The sequence below is a fragment of the Mytilus californianus genome, unplaced genomic scaffold (genome assembly GCF_021869535.1).
Source record: "Mytilus californianus isolate M0D057914Y unplaced genomic scaffold, xbMytCali1.0.p SCAF_13, whole genome shotgun sequence".
In the NCBI taxonomy this organism is placed as follows: Eukaryota; Metazoa; Mollusca; class Bivalvia; order Mytilida; family Mytilidae; genus Mytilus; species Mytilus californianus.
The window spans coordinates 38,499,037-38,520,830 of NW_026262615.1; the positions used below are offsets into that span (position 1 = coordinate 38,499,037).

General features: G+C 29.1%; 1 protein-coding gene across 1 annotated transcript in view; it reads right to left on the reverse strand.

Annotated features, from left to right (window-relative positions):
- Positions 1-350: 350 nt before the first annotated feature.
- Positions 351-21,794, reverse strand: part of LOC127723620 (carboxypeptidase N subunit 2-like) — a 182,934-nt gene continuing 161,490 nt past the window's right edge. The window contains exons 8-13 of the mRNA XM_052230326.1: positions 7,682-7,715; positions 6,977-7,054; positions 5,312-5,466; positions 4,186-4,344; positions 2,859-2,924; positions 351-879 (exon numbers count right to left, since the gene is read on the reverse strand). Coding sequence (XP_052086286.1) covers positions 851-879; positions 2,859-2,924; positions 4,186-4,344; positions 5,312-5,466; positions 6,977-7,054; positions 7,682-7,715 — 521 coding nt within the window. The 3' untranslated portion in view covers positions 351-850. The remainder of the gene's footprint in view (positions 880-2,858; positions 2,925-4,185; positions 4,345-5,311; positions 5,467-6,976; positions 7,055-7,681; positions 7,716-21,794) is intronic.

The following is a 21,794-nucleotide window of genomic DNA, read 5'->3' on the forward strand; positions in this document are numbered from 1 at the left end:
TTGTTGGCTGTAACATCAACACATTTGTCGTGAAGAGAGGATACAGCTTGCACACTATAGATTTTTTAAAGGATTAAACACCCATGTGCTCATTTTATTCGTAGAGTTTGAATCCCCTTCTGAATGCACGACTGAATAGCTCTGATCTATTCAGATAAAGTGTCTAGTCTTGGTTCATCTGGGTCTCGTTTTAGTTCAACCAAACCCATCAGTAACTTGGAGTTACTGAAAATTGAAAATAAGTTTACCTCCTGGTTGTTAATTATATGTATATGGTATTAAAAATCATCTGCCTTGATCATTTGATATTTATATGGAAAAAAAAAAAAAAAAAATGAAAAAATGTACTATTAAATTTATACCCGCATTTATTGAGAAAAAAATCACATATATAAATTATTCAAATACAAGTTGAAAGTACCAATGAATATTCCCACAAAATATCACCAAAAAAATGTAACATGTAGCTAATGTATATCCCACAAAAAATCATCAAACGATACAACAAAACGTTTATTCTCACACACTTCTACAAATTTAATTTCATACATATCATTAATAAACAGATGCAATGCTATAATAGGTGGTCAAATAAAACTCATCTAACCTAATAACTGAATTCAAGATTACAACATACAAGTAAGACTTAGTAAGTTTGCACTCAAGAGAAAGTAAACCACACAGATTGTATCTATGATATCGAAATTTAAAATTCCAAATGAAAGCAAAGAATGACTTTTCCCACAATGATTCAAACCATGTTAGAATTGTCCCTCAGTTTTATATAGGAATGAAATCGATCCACTTTGTTTTCATTTCTTCCAATCAAACTTGTCCCTTCTTTTTTGGTTCATGGCTTCATATTACGCAGTTTTTTTCCTGGAAGAAAAAGAATAAATAAATGACTAGCCGCACACTGTCTTTCATTTGTGATATTTCGACTGAGTGTGGATCCACATGGTGGGTGATTTATTAATGTCGTAATAAATTCCAAATTGGAAAATAGTATTAACTGCAATGGCAAAACAATAAACTGATGACACAGAGATATGTCTCGCCTGTAAGCATAAAAGTCAGAAAAAGACAATCTGATGGACAGCAACATTGCTTTTTATTTCAAAGTCATTTAACCATGATCTTGTGTGCAGGGCCTAGAAATGATCGACAAACTGAGATGTACGGACAGTAATGAAACTATATAGACAATATCATTGTCTATTATAAGCAGTTCTTATCAATCTAACTTCAGCAGAAAACTAGTAATTAATTCAAAGTCGCTGAACCATGACCTAAGGCTGAGGGCCTCAAAATAGTTGTCACAATGATATGTACTGATAGTAATGCAACCTTGTGTTAAATATCATTGATCTATCACAGGTAGATCTTATCAAACTATGTTAAGTAGAAAAGTTAACATTGAAAATTTTTAGTTCATTCAAAGTCGCTGAAACATGACCTAGGGGCAGGGCCTCAAAATGGTCATCAAACTGATATATACTGATAGTAATGCAACTTTGTATTAAATATCAATGATCTATCACAAGTTGTTTCTTTCAAACTAACGTAGGCAGAAAACTTAACAATTGTTGACGCCATCGTTGCCGACGCCAGAAAAGTAATCCCTATATTTCGGTTTCCGCGACTTTATCACAGGCAAGACAAAAATTGTAGGCACTGGCTAGGGTTATCCGCAAAAAGTAATAATAAAAAATCATTATGTTTACTTCTGAGACTAATTCCTGAAATTTATTTCTGGAGAAGAATCCAATTCCATACGGAAACAGCAGATAACAATAAAATATGTTGTATCGGCAAGTACAGCAACTCACAAAATTTTACATTTGCAAATTACATTTTTTTTGTGTGTAGCATCTGGATACTTTGTACTGTCTTCGTGTCATTGCCCCGTATTCTTTGGTTAACATATTTGAAAAAAAAATTTATATGAATAGCAATTATTTAATGAACACAGCAACATTTATACATTTATACATAATAAGAAGTATTATAGCTATTTATTTTGGTGGCACTTCTGGCACATCCAGTATATAGCCTTAGTTGACACTTTGAGGCCAACACATTTTAGGTGATACCACTCCAGATACCTGTTGCAAACAATAGATTCATATATATGAAAGTGAATACCACACACTAAGCAATTCCACTTTGCTGTGTTCTTCCTCTGCTATATCTGTTTTTTTTTTTGCATTTTCCATTACTCATTTGAAAAATATTCTTTGATTCTATTGAGATTATTGCTCTCGTCGAGCAATTTCGTAGGAAATTTCTCAAATGAAAGAAATTGTTCCTCTGGGGTTATGATCAGAACTTCTTCTATATAATTGAACAGAATTTGCATCTTGGAATCGTTGAAGTTTATCATTAAAATTTTGAAAAGATATAAACTTTTCACTGACCACAAATTGGACATCTTACTCGAGTAACGAATAGAAAACTGCTTTAATCGACCACCATATGGCAATAATAAACGTCATATTGGTAAATTCATCTGGAAGTTTAATCATTTTTAATGTTATATCATAATTTAATTGTTTAATTTTATTTCATTGATTGCTCGCAAATCAAACATTTTTTTAGACCATTGCCTACCTGAATATATTTTGCGGGTAATAATTACTGCAGGTAACAATAAAAAATTATATTATTGTTACCTGCAATTTCCGTATGAAATAGGGTTCCACTTGGTAACACATCTGGGCAATTAGTCTCGGAAGTAACAATAATTATTTCTTATTGTTACTTTTTGCGGGTAACCGTAGCCGGTGCTAACATTGTATTAATGTCGACCATAACTTCTGCTTGTCATAATGAATGAAAAGATTATGGGGGAAATTTACCTGATTTATTGTCCAAATTGTCTACTGATTTGTTGTTGGATCCTTTCTTTGAGTGACGGCATGATTCTGTAAAAAGATATGAACAATATGCAACCTCATTGACTCAAGGTTTCGCTAAATACAGTGAGATTTTTATAGACCCATCTTGACTATAAGTAATTGCTTTATAAATATAGGCAATAGTAGTATACATCTGTTCAATAGTCATTAATCGATTTAACTGAAACAAATCCGGGTCACAAACCAAAACTGAGGGAAACACATCAACTATTAGAGGAAACAGAAACAGAAACACTGGACTGCTACAAAATCAAACGCCAACATACATAGAAACGGACTATGTGATAACAACTGTTATATTCCTGACTTGGTACATGACATTTTAAGAGAAAAAATGGTTGGTTAAATCTGGTTTTATGGCTAGCCAAACCGTCCGCGTATATGGCAATTGTAAAAATACCGCTAAAATGACAACATTACGTTACATGAATACAGTACAAATAAATGCAAGAACATTCAGGACAGAGAAATACATAAATAAATAATATAATAGTACATTTCAACATGTAAACCACAGAATAACAACAAACACCTAATGTCACATTATTTTTTTTTTATTTGGATAGTAATGGCATATCCTTGAATTATTCTATTAAATCCATTAACAACTTAAACAAACTTGGGGGGGGGGGGGGGGGGGGGGGGGGGGGGGCAGTTAAGAAAACAGAGGTATGATACGAGTGATTTTCATGTTATTATCCCATTTTCAGTACAGGGTCATCATCTGACATGACAGGTCATCCTATCAACACATATGTTGTTTTTGATAAATCATTCCAGGATCATTAATATTATATATGTAAAGCTATTTAGTGATTTATATGTACTATTTAAATAGGTGATTGTTAAAGAAAGACTACTCTTACTTGCAGCATTTCTGGAGGAAATGTTACTTGCATAAGTGATTTTTAAGAAATATTATTGCCCTGACTGTTTATTGGTTTTGAAATGTTGAAATTTTAGGAAACGCTACGGATTTTTGATTGCCTTAGCCATATTTGGTACTTTACTTTTTTTAAGCCTTTTACCATGTATTTGCTCTTAGCTCAAAACTGATTCCATTAAAACGCTACAGACGAGTCTCACGTAGAAGAAACACGCGTATGGCGAAAAAGCCTTACATCTTCGATGATTTTTTTTATTCTGATTTCACAGAATATAATGATAGATTTAACAGGTTTTAATAAGTTCTGAAAAAAGTGTTCCGCTCTGGTTAACAATTAATTCTGTGGTAATAATTTTAATCTGATGTATATAAAGAATTTACCTCGACATTTTCCTAAGTTGCAAAGTGAAGTTTCAGTTCTGGAACCAACACATTTCAGTCCATCGTCAGACGGTGGGGGATTGTCACATGTTCTGGTTTTCATTATGACACCATCTCCACAAGTAACAGAACATGAGGAGTTGAACCAAAGGCTCCATCCTTCATTTAAAAAAATGAAAACAACACGTTATCAATTTATACTATTGCAAAAATATTGAACAATTATATACTATTAGCTGTCAGTTTAGTTCAATTTTGTTATCATAAATTAAAAGCCTCAATTTTGCATAAATTATTCCCACAAAACAATCGTTCGACCTCATTTAAATACTCATGCATGCATCATACTCATAATTTTACCTTTAACTTGAGTAGGAATTCTTTAGTGCATGCCGAATTAATGAATGATATTGGTCTTAAGCTTTCTTTCCTTGTTTAACCTTTTCTTTTCTAGCAATCAAAGTCAGACTGCAGTCACATTATAGGAAGTTTTGTAAGTTGGAAACAGGTTTTTGCATGGTATAAATCAAATTCGACAGTTTGAGCTAATTTGGGTAACTTGAATTTACAGTAATTGACCTTTATATTATGATCAGCAGTAGTTATCCATTTTTCATGAATTTCATGTAGTGTAAATGAAACCTTATAGGTATAAAAGACTAATCCTATCAAACATATAAGGTATACTATTTAGACAAAAAAACAAACTGTGTATTCAGTTGTTTAAGATTGTGTCTGTTAAAGTAAAGTCAAAAGTTCCTTAATTTGGTCAATTAAAATTGTCGGTAAAGAGAATGAGGCTCTAGTTAAAACTCCAACTTAATGTTTTACTGTTTTTCTCATCATCACAAGTGTGACTTAATAAAAAAAAAAACTAAAACCAATTTAGCAAGCAAATTTACAAAATTAATGACACATAGATATGGAATAAAAATGGACATCGAGAATGTTAAATGTTCTTGCACTTTCTCAACAAATCTGAAAAAATAAAATAGAAGCATGTCTAAGACATTTATTTTTATTTCAGATAGTTGCTACAGAGGTCAAATTGGGAATGGATAGATTGCATATACATGAAATATGAGTAAATTTCATCATTTATTGAGAAATATTTTAAACTGCTTACCTGGAATTATGCAGTCTGTCATGTTAAAATTGTGAATATCTATGGTGGTATTTAAACCAGTACACGTTCCTTCGTAATCCAGCTTTGTTTGATTTGATGCCCATTCTTTAAAATCATTCATGAGGCAGCATATGAATTGGTTTCCCTTCATATACCTTAAATATTAAATTCAATATAAGGTTAATTTCTATGTCATGTACATATCCATGTGACTTCTGCTTTTTCACATTATTGCGAAACAATTTAAAATCTGGAGGGGAAGAAATATATACAAGATACGGCAACAACATGGAATTATAGGAACAACGACAAAGTACCATGTTGTTTCTACAGATATTTGCAAAAAGAGATATAAATCATCAAATCAAAATTAAGCAAGGCATTTTATTACGCAGGAGGAACAACTGTCCTACATAACAAATGCTTGCAACACAAATTATTATAATCATAATTCTGTTTTCGAGAACAGACCTTCTGGTAAACTTATTAAGAAGTTACCCTGCAAAGTTCTATAAGAAAATCAATATCATGAATGAAGATCTGAATTAGGACACTGATGCTAAAATTACCAAAAATTCCAAATGTCGTTCTCCGTGTATTCAAAAGATAAATAAATTTTCTTAGAACTGATATAGCTTTGAACAGCAATATTTAATTATTTAACGACATTAAACGTTAAATAAAGAAGTACAAATGAATTGTGCGTAAACAATAAAATGATGGTAAACCTGCTGAGTTGTTTGCACATAAAAATATTTTGAAGAACATCAGCTACATATGTGCATGATAAGATATGCAATACAATCTACCATATGATAAGATAAACATGCTAAAGTCTTTGATAAACATAAGACACTAATACTCAAATTATCAAAGGTTTCAAAAAAGTATAACAAAAAATACTGGACTACAAGCCAAATTCAAAAAGGGGAAGTCCATAAAAACAGACAAAATCAAACGCTATCAAACAATGGAATAAGTGAAAAACAACTGCTATTTTCCTGACTTGGAAGACAATCATGTATCATGATTGAGTAAGAATATATTCAATCAAGACAATGGTTCTTGAATTACGCAAGATTTTAAAGGCTTACCTTTAAATATAGAATGAGATTAGGAGTAAAATGAGTATGTACATAGGTATAGATATAATTAATATTGAAGTCAAATGTCACATGCCTGGTATGAAATCACTACTTCAGTGTTGACAGGCTTGTGATACAGTAGTTAAACTACATAGACTACCCGGCCAACAAGTTCCCTTACATGTATAGAAGAACATCAACTATATATGATCGTTATAGGAATATAATAAGATAAAGGCTCAGATAATAATCCATCACACTTACAATAGTCGAAGCTTTGTGTTCGATGATAACAGACCAACTGGTAAACTTAATTCTATGCAAGAACGTGTTAAATCAAGACAATAATACTCAAATTACCAAAAGAAACTCTAGGATAAATGTTGAAATATTGAATAACATTAAAATTTAAATAAGCATGTAAGAAAGAAATATTCATAGATAATAAAATAGAATGATAAACCTTATGAGCTAGTGGCACAGAAGAATATTAAAGAACACATGGTACATATGAACGAAGTTAAACATTCAATCAATATTACATAAGTTTAAGTCTGATATGAATATAAATTACACTTACAATCGCAAATATTCACGATTTGTGTTGTTAGAAAATAGACCTTCTGGTAAAGTTACTAACTTGTTATCCTCTAAACTTCTGGAAGACAATCAATTATAGACAATCAATTATCATGATTATTTTAGAACATGTTACATTAAAGCACTTATTCTGAACTTACCAAAGATTACTAATCTGATCTCTTTGTATTCAATAATCTAATAATAGTGATAAACCTGCTGAGCTATTGGCATACAAGTATATTAAAACCGCTTTTATATAGGAACATGATTAAAAATCCAATATAATCTTTTAATAAGTTTAAGTCTGACATATTGAAGATTTGTGTTCAACATGTTCAATGTTAACTGACCTTCTGGGAAATGTTTTAACTTGTTATTAAGCAAATATCTAATAGAAAATCAATGATCATGACTATACTTAATTAACCTACTTATATTCAAATTACCAAACATTTCAAAGGTTGAACTTCGGTTATTCAATTGATCAAATGTAATTGTCATCAACCTGATATAGTTGATGCAATTTTCATTGCTTTAAAATTCAACAGTATTTAATGAAATTAAAATAGAATGATGACAAAACTATTGAGTTCTCGACACACAAGTATATGTAAGAACAGCAGATGTGTGTGTACGTGATTAAATATACAATTTAAATAATATAATAATTATTATGTAAAAAAAAGTCTGAGATAATACTTACAATGTTTTAAGTTTTGTGTTGTTAGAAAACAGACCTTCTGGTAAAGTTACTAACTTGTTATCATTTAATAACCTGGAAGGAAACCAAATATCTTGATTTTGTAAGAATACGTTAAATTAAAAAACTGATACCGAACTTACCAGAGATTACCAACTTCGATCTCCGTGTATTCAAAAAATAAAATATATTTTTCTTAAAACTGACATTTCTGATGCATTTTTATAAGCTTCAACTGCAACCTTTAAATAATGAGTGACATTTAAAGTAACATAAAGTATGCACAATGGAAGTTGCGAACAAAATAAAATGAAGGAAGATTTGCTGAGTTGTCGACAGACAAGTATATTAAAGAATATCAGTTATATAAGTACGTGATTATATAAACAAGACAATCTTTAATAAAATAAAGTCTGTGCTAAACATTATTCACAATTACAATTCTTGTAACTTGGTGTTTGATGATAACATATATATCTGGTAAACCTTCCTTGTTGTCTTTGGCTACAATTTTGGATTAAAATCAAGCATCGTAATTATGTAAGAACATATTCAATCAAGACAATTATATCAAATTACTAAAAGAAATTCTAAAATTAATTTTGCAATATTGAATAACATTAAAATTTAAATAAGCATATAAAAAGGAAGTGATCATAGACAATGGAATGGGGATAAACCTGCTGAGCTATTGGTACACATGTATATTAAAAACACTGGGTACATATGAACTAGGCTGAAAATTCCACACAATAATAAATAATTCTAAGTCTAATATAAATATCAATTGCACTTATAAATGTTGAAGATTTGCATTAATGTTAATAGACCTTCTGGTCAACTTTTTAAACTGTTATTCATTAAATATCTAACAGAAAATCAATTAACATACTTAATAAGCCTACTCATATTCAAATTGCCAAACATTTCAAAGGTCTATATTCAGTTATTCAATGGATCAAATATATTTGTCATCCACCTGTTTTTGTTGATTAATTGCTTAAAAATTCAATATTAACTATTGACATAATTTAAATAGAATGATGACAAAACTGCTGAGTTCCCAGCACATAAGTATATTGAAGAACATTAGATATGAGTGTACATTATTGAATATATAATTTCATTTAAAATAAAAAAAAAAAGTCTGAGATGAGCATAATTCATACTTACAATATTTTGAGATTTGTGTTGGACAAAAACAGATCTTTTGGTAAACTTACTAAGTTGTTATGGTTTATATATCTGGAAGAAAATCAATTATCATGATTATGTAAGAAAAAGTGACATTAAAACACTGAAACTGAACTTACCAAAGATTTCCAGATTCGATCTCCTTGTATTCAAAAGATAAAATATAAATTTCTGATATTGTTAATGCATTTGTTTAAGCTTTCAATTCCATCTATAAATATTGAGCGACATTTAAAGTAAGATTAGTATGCAAAAAGGAATTTTTCGAGCAAATTGAAATGACTGTAGACCTTCATAGTTGTTGATACACAAGCATATTGAGAAACATCAATTATATATGTACGTCATTATATAAACAAAACAATCTTTAATATAAAAAAAGTCTGTGATAAGCATTAATCACAATTACAATTCGTGTAACTTAGTGTTTGATGATAACATATTATCTGGTTAACCTAGTAAGTTGTTATTATCTATACTTTTGGATTAAAATCAATCATCTTGATTATGTGAGATCATATTTAATCAAGACAATAATACTCAAATTACCAAATGGAATTCTAAGATTAATTTTTAAATATTGAATAACATTAAAAGTTAAATGAGCATGTAAGAACGAAGTGTTCGTAGACAATAGAATGGCGATAAACCTTCTGAGCTATTGGCACAGACATATATAAAAAAACACATGGTAAATGTGCACAAGGTTAAAAATTCCACACACTTTTAAATAGGTTTAAGTCTGATATAACTATTAATTACACTTACAATGTCATTAGATTCGTGTTCGACAAAAACAGATCTTTTGGTAAACTTTCTAACATGTTATGCTGTAAATCTCTGGAAGAAAAACAATTATTATGATTATGCAAGAACATGTTACATTAAAGCACTAATACTGAACTTACCAAAGATTACCAAATTGATCTCCTTGTATTCAATAAGTGTATACTGGTGATAAACCTGCCGAGCTATTGGCCAACAAGTATATTTAAACCCCTTCATATAGGAACATGATAAAAATTAATCTTATATAATCTTTTAATAATAAGTGTAAGTCTGACATATTGAAGATTGGTGTTCAACATGTTCAATGTTAAATGACCTTCTGGTAAACTTTCTATCTTGTTATTCATTAAATAACTAATAGAAAATCAATGATCATGAACATACTTAATGAATCTTCTTATAATCTAATTACCAAATACTTTTAAGGTTGATCTAAAGTTATTCAATCGATCAAATATATTTGTCGTCCACCTGATATAATAGATATAATTTTTATTGCTTTAGAATTCAACATAAAATATTGAACTAAATTAAAAAAGAATGATGGCAAAACTGCTGAGATCTCGGCACACAAGTATTTTTAAGAAAATCAGATATGCGTACGTGATGATTAAATATACAATATAATCTTTAATACAATAAAGTCTAAGATGAGCATAAACTGTACTTACAATTTTTTTATTTTTGTGTTGGTAGAAAACATATGAACGAGGTCAAAAATTCAACACACTATTAAATAAGTTTAAGTCTGATATAAATATCAATTACACTTACAATTTTCTAAGATTCGTGTTGGACAAAAACAAATCTTCTGGTAAAGTTACTAACTTGTTATACCATAAATATCTGGAAGAAAATTAAATATCTAAATTGTGTAAAAAAATTTTAGATAAAAACACTGATACTGAACTTACCAAAGATTACCAATTTGATCTCCTTGTATTCAATAATAACAGTGATAAACCTGCAGAGCTATTGTCATACAAGAACATTAAAACCCCTTTATATAGGAACTTGATTAACAATAATCCAATATAATCTTTTAATAAGTTTAAGTCTGACATATTGAAGATTTGTGTTCAACATGTTCAATTTTAACTGACCTTTTGGGAAATTGTTTAACTTGTTAATAAGCAAATACCTAAAAGAAAATCAATGATCACGAACATACTTAATTAACCTACTTTTATTTAGATTACCAAACATTTCAAAGGTTGAACTTCAGTTATTCAATGGAACAAATGTTATTGTCATCAACCTGATATTGTTGATGTAATTTTCATTGCTTTAAAATTCAACAGTATTTAACGAAATTAAAATAGAATGATGACAACACTACTGAGTCCTCGGTACACAAGTATAAGAAAAGCAGATCATCTGTGCGTACATGATTAGATATACAATTTAAATAATATAATATGTAAGAAAAAGTCTAAGATGAGCATTAATCATACTTACAATATTTCAAGTTTTTTAATGTTTGAAAACAGACCTTTTGGTAAAGTTAAAAACTTGTTATCCTCTAAATTTCTGGAAGACAATCAATTATCATGATTATGTTAGAACATGTTACATTAAAGAACTAATTATAACTTACCAAAGATTACCAATCTGATCTCCTTGTATTCAATAATTCTATAATAGTGATAAACCTGCTGAGATATTGGCACACAGGTATATCAAAACCCCTTTATATAGGAACATGATAAACAATAATCCAATATAATCTTTTAATAAGTATTAGTCTGACATATTGAAGATTGGTGTTCAACATGTTCAATGTTAACTGACCTTTTGGGAAACTTTCTTACTTGTTATTAAGCAAATATCTAATAGAAAATCAATGATCATGAACATACTTAATAAACCTACTTATATTCAAATTACCAAACATTTCAAAGGTTGAACTTCAGTTATTCAATGGATCAAATGTAATTGTCATCAACCTGATATTGTTGATGTAATTTTCATTGCTTTAAAATTCAACATTATTTGACGAAATTGAAATAGAATTATGACAAAACTACTGAGTTCTCGGCACACAAGTATATGTAAGAACAGTAGATGTGTGTTTACGTGATTAAATATACAATTTAAATTATATAATATGTAAGAAAAAGTCTGAGATAAGGTTAAATCATACTTACAATTCCTTAATGTTTGTGTTGTTAGAAAACAGACCTTCTGTTAAAGTTACTAACTTGTTATCCTGTAATAACCTGGAAGGAAACCAAATATCTTGATTTTGTAAGAATATGTTAAATAAAAAAAAACCGATACCGAACTTACCAGAGATTACCAAATTCGATCTCCGTGTATTCAAAAGATAAAACATATTTTTCTTTAAACTGACATTGTTGATGCATTTTTATAAGATTCAACCGCAACATTTAAATAATGAGTGACATTTAAAGTAACATTAAGTATGCACAAAGGAAGTTTGCGAACCTTCTGATTTGTCGACAGACATGTATATTGAGGAATATCAGTTATATATGTACGTGATTATATAAACAACACAATCTTTAATAAAATAAAGTCTGTGATAAACATTATTCACAATTACAATTCTTGTAACTTGGTGTATGATGATAACAGACTATCTTGTAAACTTTTCTTGTTGTCTTTGGCTACAATTTTGTATTAAAATCAAACATCTAAATTATGTAATTGCTTAAAAATTCAACATTAACTATTGACATAATTAAAATAGAATGATGATAAAACTGCTGTGTTCTCGGCACATAAGTATATTGAACAACATCAGATATGTGTGTACATGATTAAATATATAATATCATCTAAAATAAAATAAAGTCTGAGATGAGCATAATTCATACTTACAATCTATTAAGATTCGTGTTCGACAAAAACAGATCTTTTGGTAAACTTTCTAACATGTTATCCCTTAAATATCTGAAAAAAAATCAATTATCATGATTGTGTAAGAAAATGTTAAATCAAAACACTGATACTGAACTTACCAAAGATTACCAAATTGATCTCCTTGTATTCAATAAGTTTATAATGGTGATAAACCTGCTCAGCTATTGGCACCCAAGTATATTAAAACCCCTTTATATAGGAACATGATTAACAAAAATTCAATATAATCTTTTGCTAGGTTGAAGTCTGACATATTGAAAATTTGTGTTCAACATTATCAATGTTAACTGACCTTCTGGAAAGTTTTCTAACTTGTTATTCAGTAAATATCTAATAGAAAATTGATGATCATGACATACCTAATTAACCTACTTATATTCAAATTTCCAAACATTTCAAAGATTTATCTTCAGTTATTCAATGGATGAAATATATGTGTCATCAACATGATATTGTTGATTTGATTTTCATTGCTTTAAAATTCAACATTATTTAACGCAATTAAAATAGAATAATGACAAAACTTCTGAGTTCTTGGCACACAAGTATATGTAAGAACAGCTGATGTGTGTGTACGTGATTAGATATACAATTTAAATAATATAATATGTAAGAAAAATCTTAGATGAGCATAAATCACACTTACAATTTTTCAAGTTTTGTGTTGCTAGAAAACAGACCTTCTGGTAAAGTTACTAACTTGTTATTATTTAAATATCTGGAAGGAAATCAAATATTTTGATTTTGTAAGAACATGTTAGATCAAAACACCGATACCGAACTTACCAGAGATTACCAAATTCGATCTTCGTGTATTCAAAAGATAAAATATATTTTTCTTTAAACTGACATTGTAGATGCATTTTTATAAGCTTCAACTGAAACCCTTTAAATAATGAGTGACATTTAAAGTAACAATTAGTATGCACAAAGGAAGTTTGACAACAAAATGAAATGAAGGAAGACCTGCGGAGTTGTCGATAGACAAGTATATTGAGGAATATCAGCTATATATGTACGTGATTAAATAAACAACACAATCTTTAATAGATAAAGTCTGTGATAAACATTATTCACAATTACAATTCTTATAACTTGGTGTTTGATGATAATAAACTAACTGGTAAACTATCCTTGTTGTCTTTGGTTACAATTTTGGATTAACATCAAGCATCTTAATTATGTAAGAACATATTCAATCAAGACAACTATATTCAAATTACCAAAAGAAATTCTAAGATTAATTTTGAAATATTGAATAACATTAAAGTTAAAATAAGCATATACAAAGGATGTGTTCAGAGACAATAGAGTTGGGATACATCTGCTGAGCTATTGGCACACATGTATATAAAAAATACCGGTAAATATTAACAAGGCTGAAAATTCCACACAATAATAAATAATTTTAAGTCTGATATAAATATCAATTGCACTTACAAATTTTGAAGATTTGCATTAATGTTAATAGACCTTCTGATCAATTTTCTAAATTGATATTCAGTAAATATCTAACAGAAAATCAATGATCATCAACATACTTAATAAACCTACTGATATTCAAATTGCCAAACATTTCAAAGGTCTATATTCAGTTATTCAATGGATCAAATATATTTGTCATCCACATGATATTGTTGATGTAATTTTGATTGCTTAAAAATATAACATTAACTTTTGACACAATTAAAATAGAATGATGATAAAACTGCTGAGTTCTCGGCACATAAGTATATTGAAGAACATCAGATATGTGTGTACATTATTAAATATATAATATCATCTAAAATAAAATAAATCCTGAGATGAGCATAATTCATACTTACAATCCTTTAAGATTCGTGTTCGACAAAAACAGATCTTTTGGTAAACTTACTAAGTTGTTAAATGTTAAATATCTGGAAGAAAATCAATTATCATTATTATGTAAGAACATGTTACATTAAAGCACTCATACTGAACTTACCAAAGATTACCAATTTGATATCCTTGTATTCAATAAGTGTATATTGGTGAGAAACCTGCTGAGCTATTGGCCAACAAGTATATTAAAACCCCTTAATATATGAACATGATTAACAATAGTCCAATATATTCTTTTAATAATTAGAATAAGTCTGATATATTGAAGATTGGTGTTCAACATGTTCAATGTTAAATGACCTTCTGGTAAACTTTCTAACTTGTTATTCATTAAATAACGAATAGAAAATCAATGATCATGAACATACTTAATTTATCTTCTTATATTTAAATTACCAAACATTTCAAAGGTTGATCTTTAGTTATTCAAACGATCAAATATGTTTGTTGTCCACCTGATATGATAGATATAATTTTTATTGCTTTAAATTCAACATAAAATATTGAACTAAATTAAAAAAAGAATGATGGCAAAACTGCTGAGTTCTCGGCACACAAGTATGTTGATGAAAATCAGATATGTGTACGTGATTAAATATACAATATAATATATAATACAATAAAGTCCTAAGATGAGCATAATTTATACTTACAATGTTTTAATTTTTGTGTTGTTAGAAAACATATGAACGAGGTTAAAAATTCCACACACTATTAAATAAGTTTAGGTCTGATATAAATATTAATTACACTTAAAATTCTATAAGATTCATGTTGAACGAAAACAAATCTTCTGGTAAAGTTACTAACTTGTTATGCCTAAGAAATCTGGAAGAAAATCAAATATCTGGATTGTGTAAGAAAATGTGAAATCAAAACACTGATACTGAACTTACCAAAGATTACCAATTGTATCTCCTTGTATTCAATAAGTTTATAATGGCGATAAACCTGATGAGCTATTGGCACACAAGTATATTAAAACCCCTTTATATAGGAAAATGATTAGCAATAATCCAATATAATCTTTTAATAAGTTTAAGTCTGACAAATTGTAGATTGGTGTTCAACATGTTCAATGTTAATTGACCTTCTGGGAAGTTTTCTAACTTGTTATTCAGTAAATATCTAATAGAAAGTTGATGATCATGAACATATTTACTTAATTAACCTACTTATATTAAAACCCCTTTTTATATAGGAACATGATTAGACATCCAATATGACAAGTAAAGGTACTTGTTATTCCTTAAATATCTGAAAGAAAATCAAATATCTTGAATATGTAAGAACATTTTGAATTAAAACACTTATACTTCAACTTCCCAAAGGTTATCAAATTTGATCTATGTGTATTCAACAGATAAAATATATTTTCTTTAAACAGACATTGTTGATGCATTTCTTTAAGCTTTCAACTGCAACCTTAAAATATTAAGTGACATTTAATTTAAAAGTAGTATGCACAAATGAAGTTTGTGAACAAAATGAAATGATGGTAAACCTTCTGAGTTGTTGATACACAAGTATATTGAAGATCATCAGATATGTGTACGTGATTAAATATACAATATAATCTATATTATGATAAAGTCTGAGATGAGCATACATCATACTTACAATATTTTAAGCTTTGTGTTGTTAAAAAACAGACCTTCTGGTAAAGATTACCTATTTCGATCTCAATGTATTCAATAGATAAATATATTTTTCTTTAAACTGACATTGTTGATGCATTTGTTTAAGCTTCGCTGCCACCTTTAAATGTGAGCGACATTTAAAGTAAGATTAATATGCACAAAGGAAGTTTGTGAACACAATGAAATGATGGTAAACCTTCTGAGTTGTTGATACACAGGTATATTGAGTACATATTTAAAGTCTGATATGAGCATAAATCATACTTACAATGTTTCAAGTTTTGTGTTGTTAGAAAACAGTACTTCTGGTAAAGTTATTAACTTGTTACCCGATAAATCTCTAGAAGGAAATCAAATATCTTGATTATAGATCATTTAACACTAAAACACTGATACTGAACTTACAAAAGATTACCTATTTCGATCTCCATGTATTCAAGAGATAAATATATTTTTCTTTAAACTGACATTGTTGATGCATTTGTTTAAGCTTCACTGCCACCTTTAAATGTGAGCAGCATTTAAAGTAAGATTAGTATGCACAAAAGAAGTTTGTGAACATTGATATTATCATGATTATATTAGCAAAAAACAGATCTTTTGGTAAACTAATTAAGTTGGTTTTCTCTAAATTTCTGGAAGAAACTCAATCATCTTGATTATGTAAGAACACGTTTAATTAAAACACTGATACTGAAATTACACAGGATTTCCAATTTCAATTTCTGTGTATTCAATAGATAAAATATATTTTTCGTTAAACTGACATTAATGATGCAATTTTTAAAGCTTTCAATCGCAACAATTACATTACATAAGTTTAACGGTCACCATCACGAATTGGGTGCATGACTAATACGATGTTTCTGTGAGTTTACTTGTTATCAACATGTTTTCGTAGTTTAAGATCTTTGGATACCAGAATATGTCTAATATACTTAATTAACCTACTTATATTCAAATTACCAAACATTTCAAAGGTCTATCTTCAGTTATTCAGTGGATCAAATATATTTGTCATCTATACTCATTATTTATTAAACATTAAAATCATTTGATTGAACACCATAATAAGATTGATCGACATAATGATGGACTGGACTACATGTCAACTGTAAAACAAAACAAAATCCCGTCCAACATTTGAAAAGGGGTATGTTTAAAATATGTCTCATTAAAACTACCATACTTCAATGTTAATTCAAAAATTCATAAGATGTTCCGAGGAACCTTGTGTCTCGCGATTGCTGCTGTCAGTCTAAAAGTGTAACGATGACATAAAAAGTGATAGCCTAGTCGATTTAGCTCTAATATCACTCAACCTGCAATTAATTGAAACACAAGATTATTTTAAGTGCATATTAGAATATAGACTTGTACTTACAAAATATTAAAAATCTACATTATCATAATTTGAGGAAAAGGTTATTTTGGGGTAAAATATATGGTAATAATACTGAAAACTTGAAAAAAATAAAACCAGTTATTTATGGTTACTTTTTAAGACTAATTACTAGGTGAAGAAAGGACACTTTATTTTATTATTGTATTATGTAGTCCTTTAGTTATTATTATTCGTATTAAAGTAATTTTGAGGTGAAATGTGTGATTTAGAGAAAAAACGCTGAAAACTGAAAATGATGAAAATCTCAGTTGATAATGGTTAAAATGTTTGAAATGTGATCTTCAAAGAAAATAGAACATACTATTTTATGCTTATTATGTGAAGTCCAATAGTTATTTATATTAATATTTGGGTAAATTTGGTTGTAATTTATGTTCAAGAGGGAAAAACCCCGAAAACTGCCAAAAAAAAAAAAGCTCGGTTATTATAGTTAAAACTTTTGATGTGGGATCTTTATAGAAAATACAACATGTTATATATTATGAAGAACTATAGTTATTAGTATTTAAAAATGGTAATTCTTGGGTAAAATGTGGTTTTTAGAGAAAAATTACAATAAAAAAAAAAAAAAAAATTCATTGTTAAAAGTTTTGAAATATGATCTTAATAGAAGATAGACCATATAATCGTATGTTTATACATGTAACGTCACGGTACTCAAATTGCACTGAGTACCCAAATTGCACCTAATTAGCAGAAATAGTAGCAGAAGTCTTACAATTTGTTTTAGAGACTGAATAATTGGTATATTTATGATATGACATTATGCACATCTTTCAACATAACTAAATATGTTTAAATATACACAATACGTTTACTTTCACAGTATATTATCAACAGATGAAGCATCCACTGGAAAACATTATTCTACGGAAACTTTGCCATGCGACATCCACAAAAAGTAATTTTTTAAAAATGAGTCATTTGAATTCTGTTACAGGCATCCCATTCTTAAAAAAATGAATAGTAAGCATGGACTATTATCAAATTGTTCTAGATAAAACAAAACACCAGTTATTTGATTTTTACGGATGTGAATTTTAGCATGGATGCAATTTGGGTACTTCTCAAAACATAATCATAGATCGTTTGGAGGTTGGTTCAAACCCATTTTTATGATTAAAAATAAATTCAAAACTAAATTGGTGGAACTATATAGTAAATAAGAATACATCCACTTAAATAAACACAGAATGGACACTTTTGTCTGGATCATATATAAACGTAGGTTAAACAACTGTCAAAATAGGTGCAATCTGAGTACCCTCACATTAAATGTATTTATGTCGTTATCAATAACAATAGTAATCTAATTTTTGTGTGAAGTATTTGGTTTTACATGTTTAAGGAACAAATTACAAAAAAAAAAAATTAAAATCGCAAATCTTGGTTATTTTTAATCTGAATAGAGTAAAATAGAGAATGGAAAGCAGGACTGTGGCAAAGAGAAATCAACCCAACCAAAGGCAGAACACAGCCCAATGCCACCAATGGGTCTTCAAAGCAGCGAGAAAATCTGGCACCCGAAGGCGAGCTTTAGCCGGCCCCTAAAGAATAATGTATACTAGTTCAGCAAAATGGACGCCACACTAAACTTCAAAACATACAAATCAACCAAAATTATAAAAAAAAAACACACAACACTAACAATTGGATAGAGTTTCCTGACTTGGGACAGACCCAAAAATACGGCAGGGTTAAACATGTTTCGTGAGATCTCAACTCTCCCTCTATACCTCAAACAATGTGCAATAAACAAAAAACCAGCAGTACGCACAGTAAAAACCAGATTAATAGAAGTAAATTTTGTTGAAGTTTGGACATTTTCTCTAATGTTTCTGTGATAAATTTATAGTAATTGTGTAGGCATAATAAACAAAAAATGTTTAATTGTTATTTAAAAATAACTTTAAATTAGTTTGGTTACTGCCTTTGATTTTGTCATATTAATTGCTGAAAGAATTATTTCTCTAGTGTCCTTGCTTCACCATTGACTATTGTCCTTTTGTTTTGTATTTTTTTCATTTTTCATTAGCTACTTTTACAACATTTGAATTACATAGTGTCAAAGTTAAAAACAGATGACATGATTGTAGTTTTTCTTTATCGGTCGCTAATTTCATTAAGCATGCTCTGTCAATAACCACGTTTAATTTCAGAAATATACGGTTTTTAGATTTGGGAATATATACTATTACATTGAATTAACATGAAATGTAGATCTTATATTGTTTAAAAGCAATTCCAAGGACAGCATTGTCAATACGAATATGAGATTGCCTTAAGATCTTGAATTAAAAAAGTAATGGTACCAAAGTGGTCCATTCTTAGATGTTAAATAGGAGATAAACAGGGAAAATATTATCTCACGAAATTCAAAGACAAAGATATGAATTCAGTGGTCAGTTGATTAAATACATCCACGCCATTTTGACTCCGGTTGATAGATGCCCTGATGAAAAGCATACCACACCTTCTCATTTCTATAGTGTGATGTTTTTCTGACAAGAAAACATTAGGCAGGTCTGACAGTTTCCTTAGGGCAAAAAATGTCAGAGTGGTACAAGGAATTTTTTACAAATTTAATGTTGGAGTATTTAAACGGAAAAAATAAGTAAACATCTTCATTAAAGGGCAATAACTCTAATAAGGGGTCATCAGACGATCTCAACCATGTTAATTTATTTGTAGAACTAATCTTGCTGATCATTTTTGCTATATAAAGTTTCTCTCTATCTATTACAATTTTCAAGATAATGGTAAAAAATTAAAAAAGTTTTTGACAGTTTGGAAGTAAATGTACGATAAGTAGATCTCATAATTCCAAATGTTTCTGCCCTTGTCAGATTTTCTCTTTTTATAGTGGTTTTCAAGATAATAAACAAAACTTGCATTTTACACCTATGTTCTATTTTAGCAATGTCGGCCATCTTGGTTGACAGGCAGTGTCATAGGCAACATTTTCTAAACAAGATACCCTAATAATGATTACGGCCAAGTGTGGTTAAGTTTGAATCAAGAGTTTCAGAGAAGAAGAATTTTGTAAAAGTTAACGACGACGGAGGACGGACGAAAGTGATGAGAAAACTAGGCAAAAATACCAAAAAAAAGTAAGTCCATTTGTCAGATTAATACGGAAAAGAGAAAATAAATATTTTCAACATTTTGCTCTGAATACTGTATTTTAGTTATAACTAAGCTTCTGTCCAAATTTCCTACAATTCCATGAAGGTTTCACAAAGTTATTGATGACTGACGGTATTTACTTGTTAACTGTAAAAACTAGAGGCTCGTCTGCATCTTCAACAACAGCCAGTTTTTAATAATAATCATCATTAAAGGGGAATAAAGCTATTCAGAGATAACTAAAAATTTCAATCATGTTGACATATTTGTAGATCTTATCCTACTGATAATTTTCCTTTATAAAGTTTCTATTTATCTATTATAGTTTTCAAAGTAATAGGCAAAAAATGCCAAAACATGTTAAAAATTATCATCAAAGGGCAATAATTTCAGATTTCTGCCATTTTTTGGCTTATTTGTGGATCTTGTCTAGCTGATCATTTGTGCTATTTGAAGTTTCTGTCTATATATCTTTTATAATTTTCGAGATAATAGGTAAAAAAATTTAAAATGGTAAATTCATCCTTTAAGGGCAATAACTCTTATAAAAAATCGTTTGACAGTTTTGACGTGAATGAACAATAGTTAGAGCTCAACATAATGAACATTTTTGCTCATGTCAGGTTTTCTCTATTTATAGCGGCAATATCCTAATAATAGGCAAAACTTGAATTTTACCCCTATGTTCTATTTTTTAGCCATGTCAGCAATCTTGATCTACTGGTAGGGTCATCGGACGAATTTTTAAACTACATACACCAAAAATGATTGTGGCTAACTTTGGTTAAATTTGGCCAAGTAGTTTCAGAGGAGAAGATTTTTGTAAAAGTTAACAAAGATGGACGACGACGATGACAGACGAAAATGACGAAGACGGACGACAAACCTCAAGTGCTGAAACAAGGTCACTTGGCCCTTCAACAAGGTGAGCTAAAAAATAAGTCGATTTTATCCGTAAAAATACGGGAAAATGAAAATAAATATTTTCAAAATTTTCCCCTGGATACTGTCTTTTGGTCATAAACAAGTTCCCTAAAATTCCATAAAGGTTTGACAAAGTTATTGATGACTGAAAAAACTTTCACTTCAGACTAAATTTGAATGTTAAGTGTAAAAAAATAAGTCCATTTAACAGTTAAATACGAAATAATGAAAATCAAGCATTTTAAAAATTTTGCTCTGGATACTTTATTTTGGTCATAAAGAAGCTTTC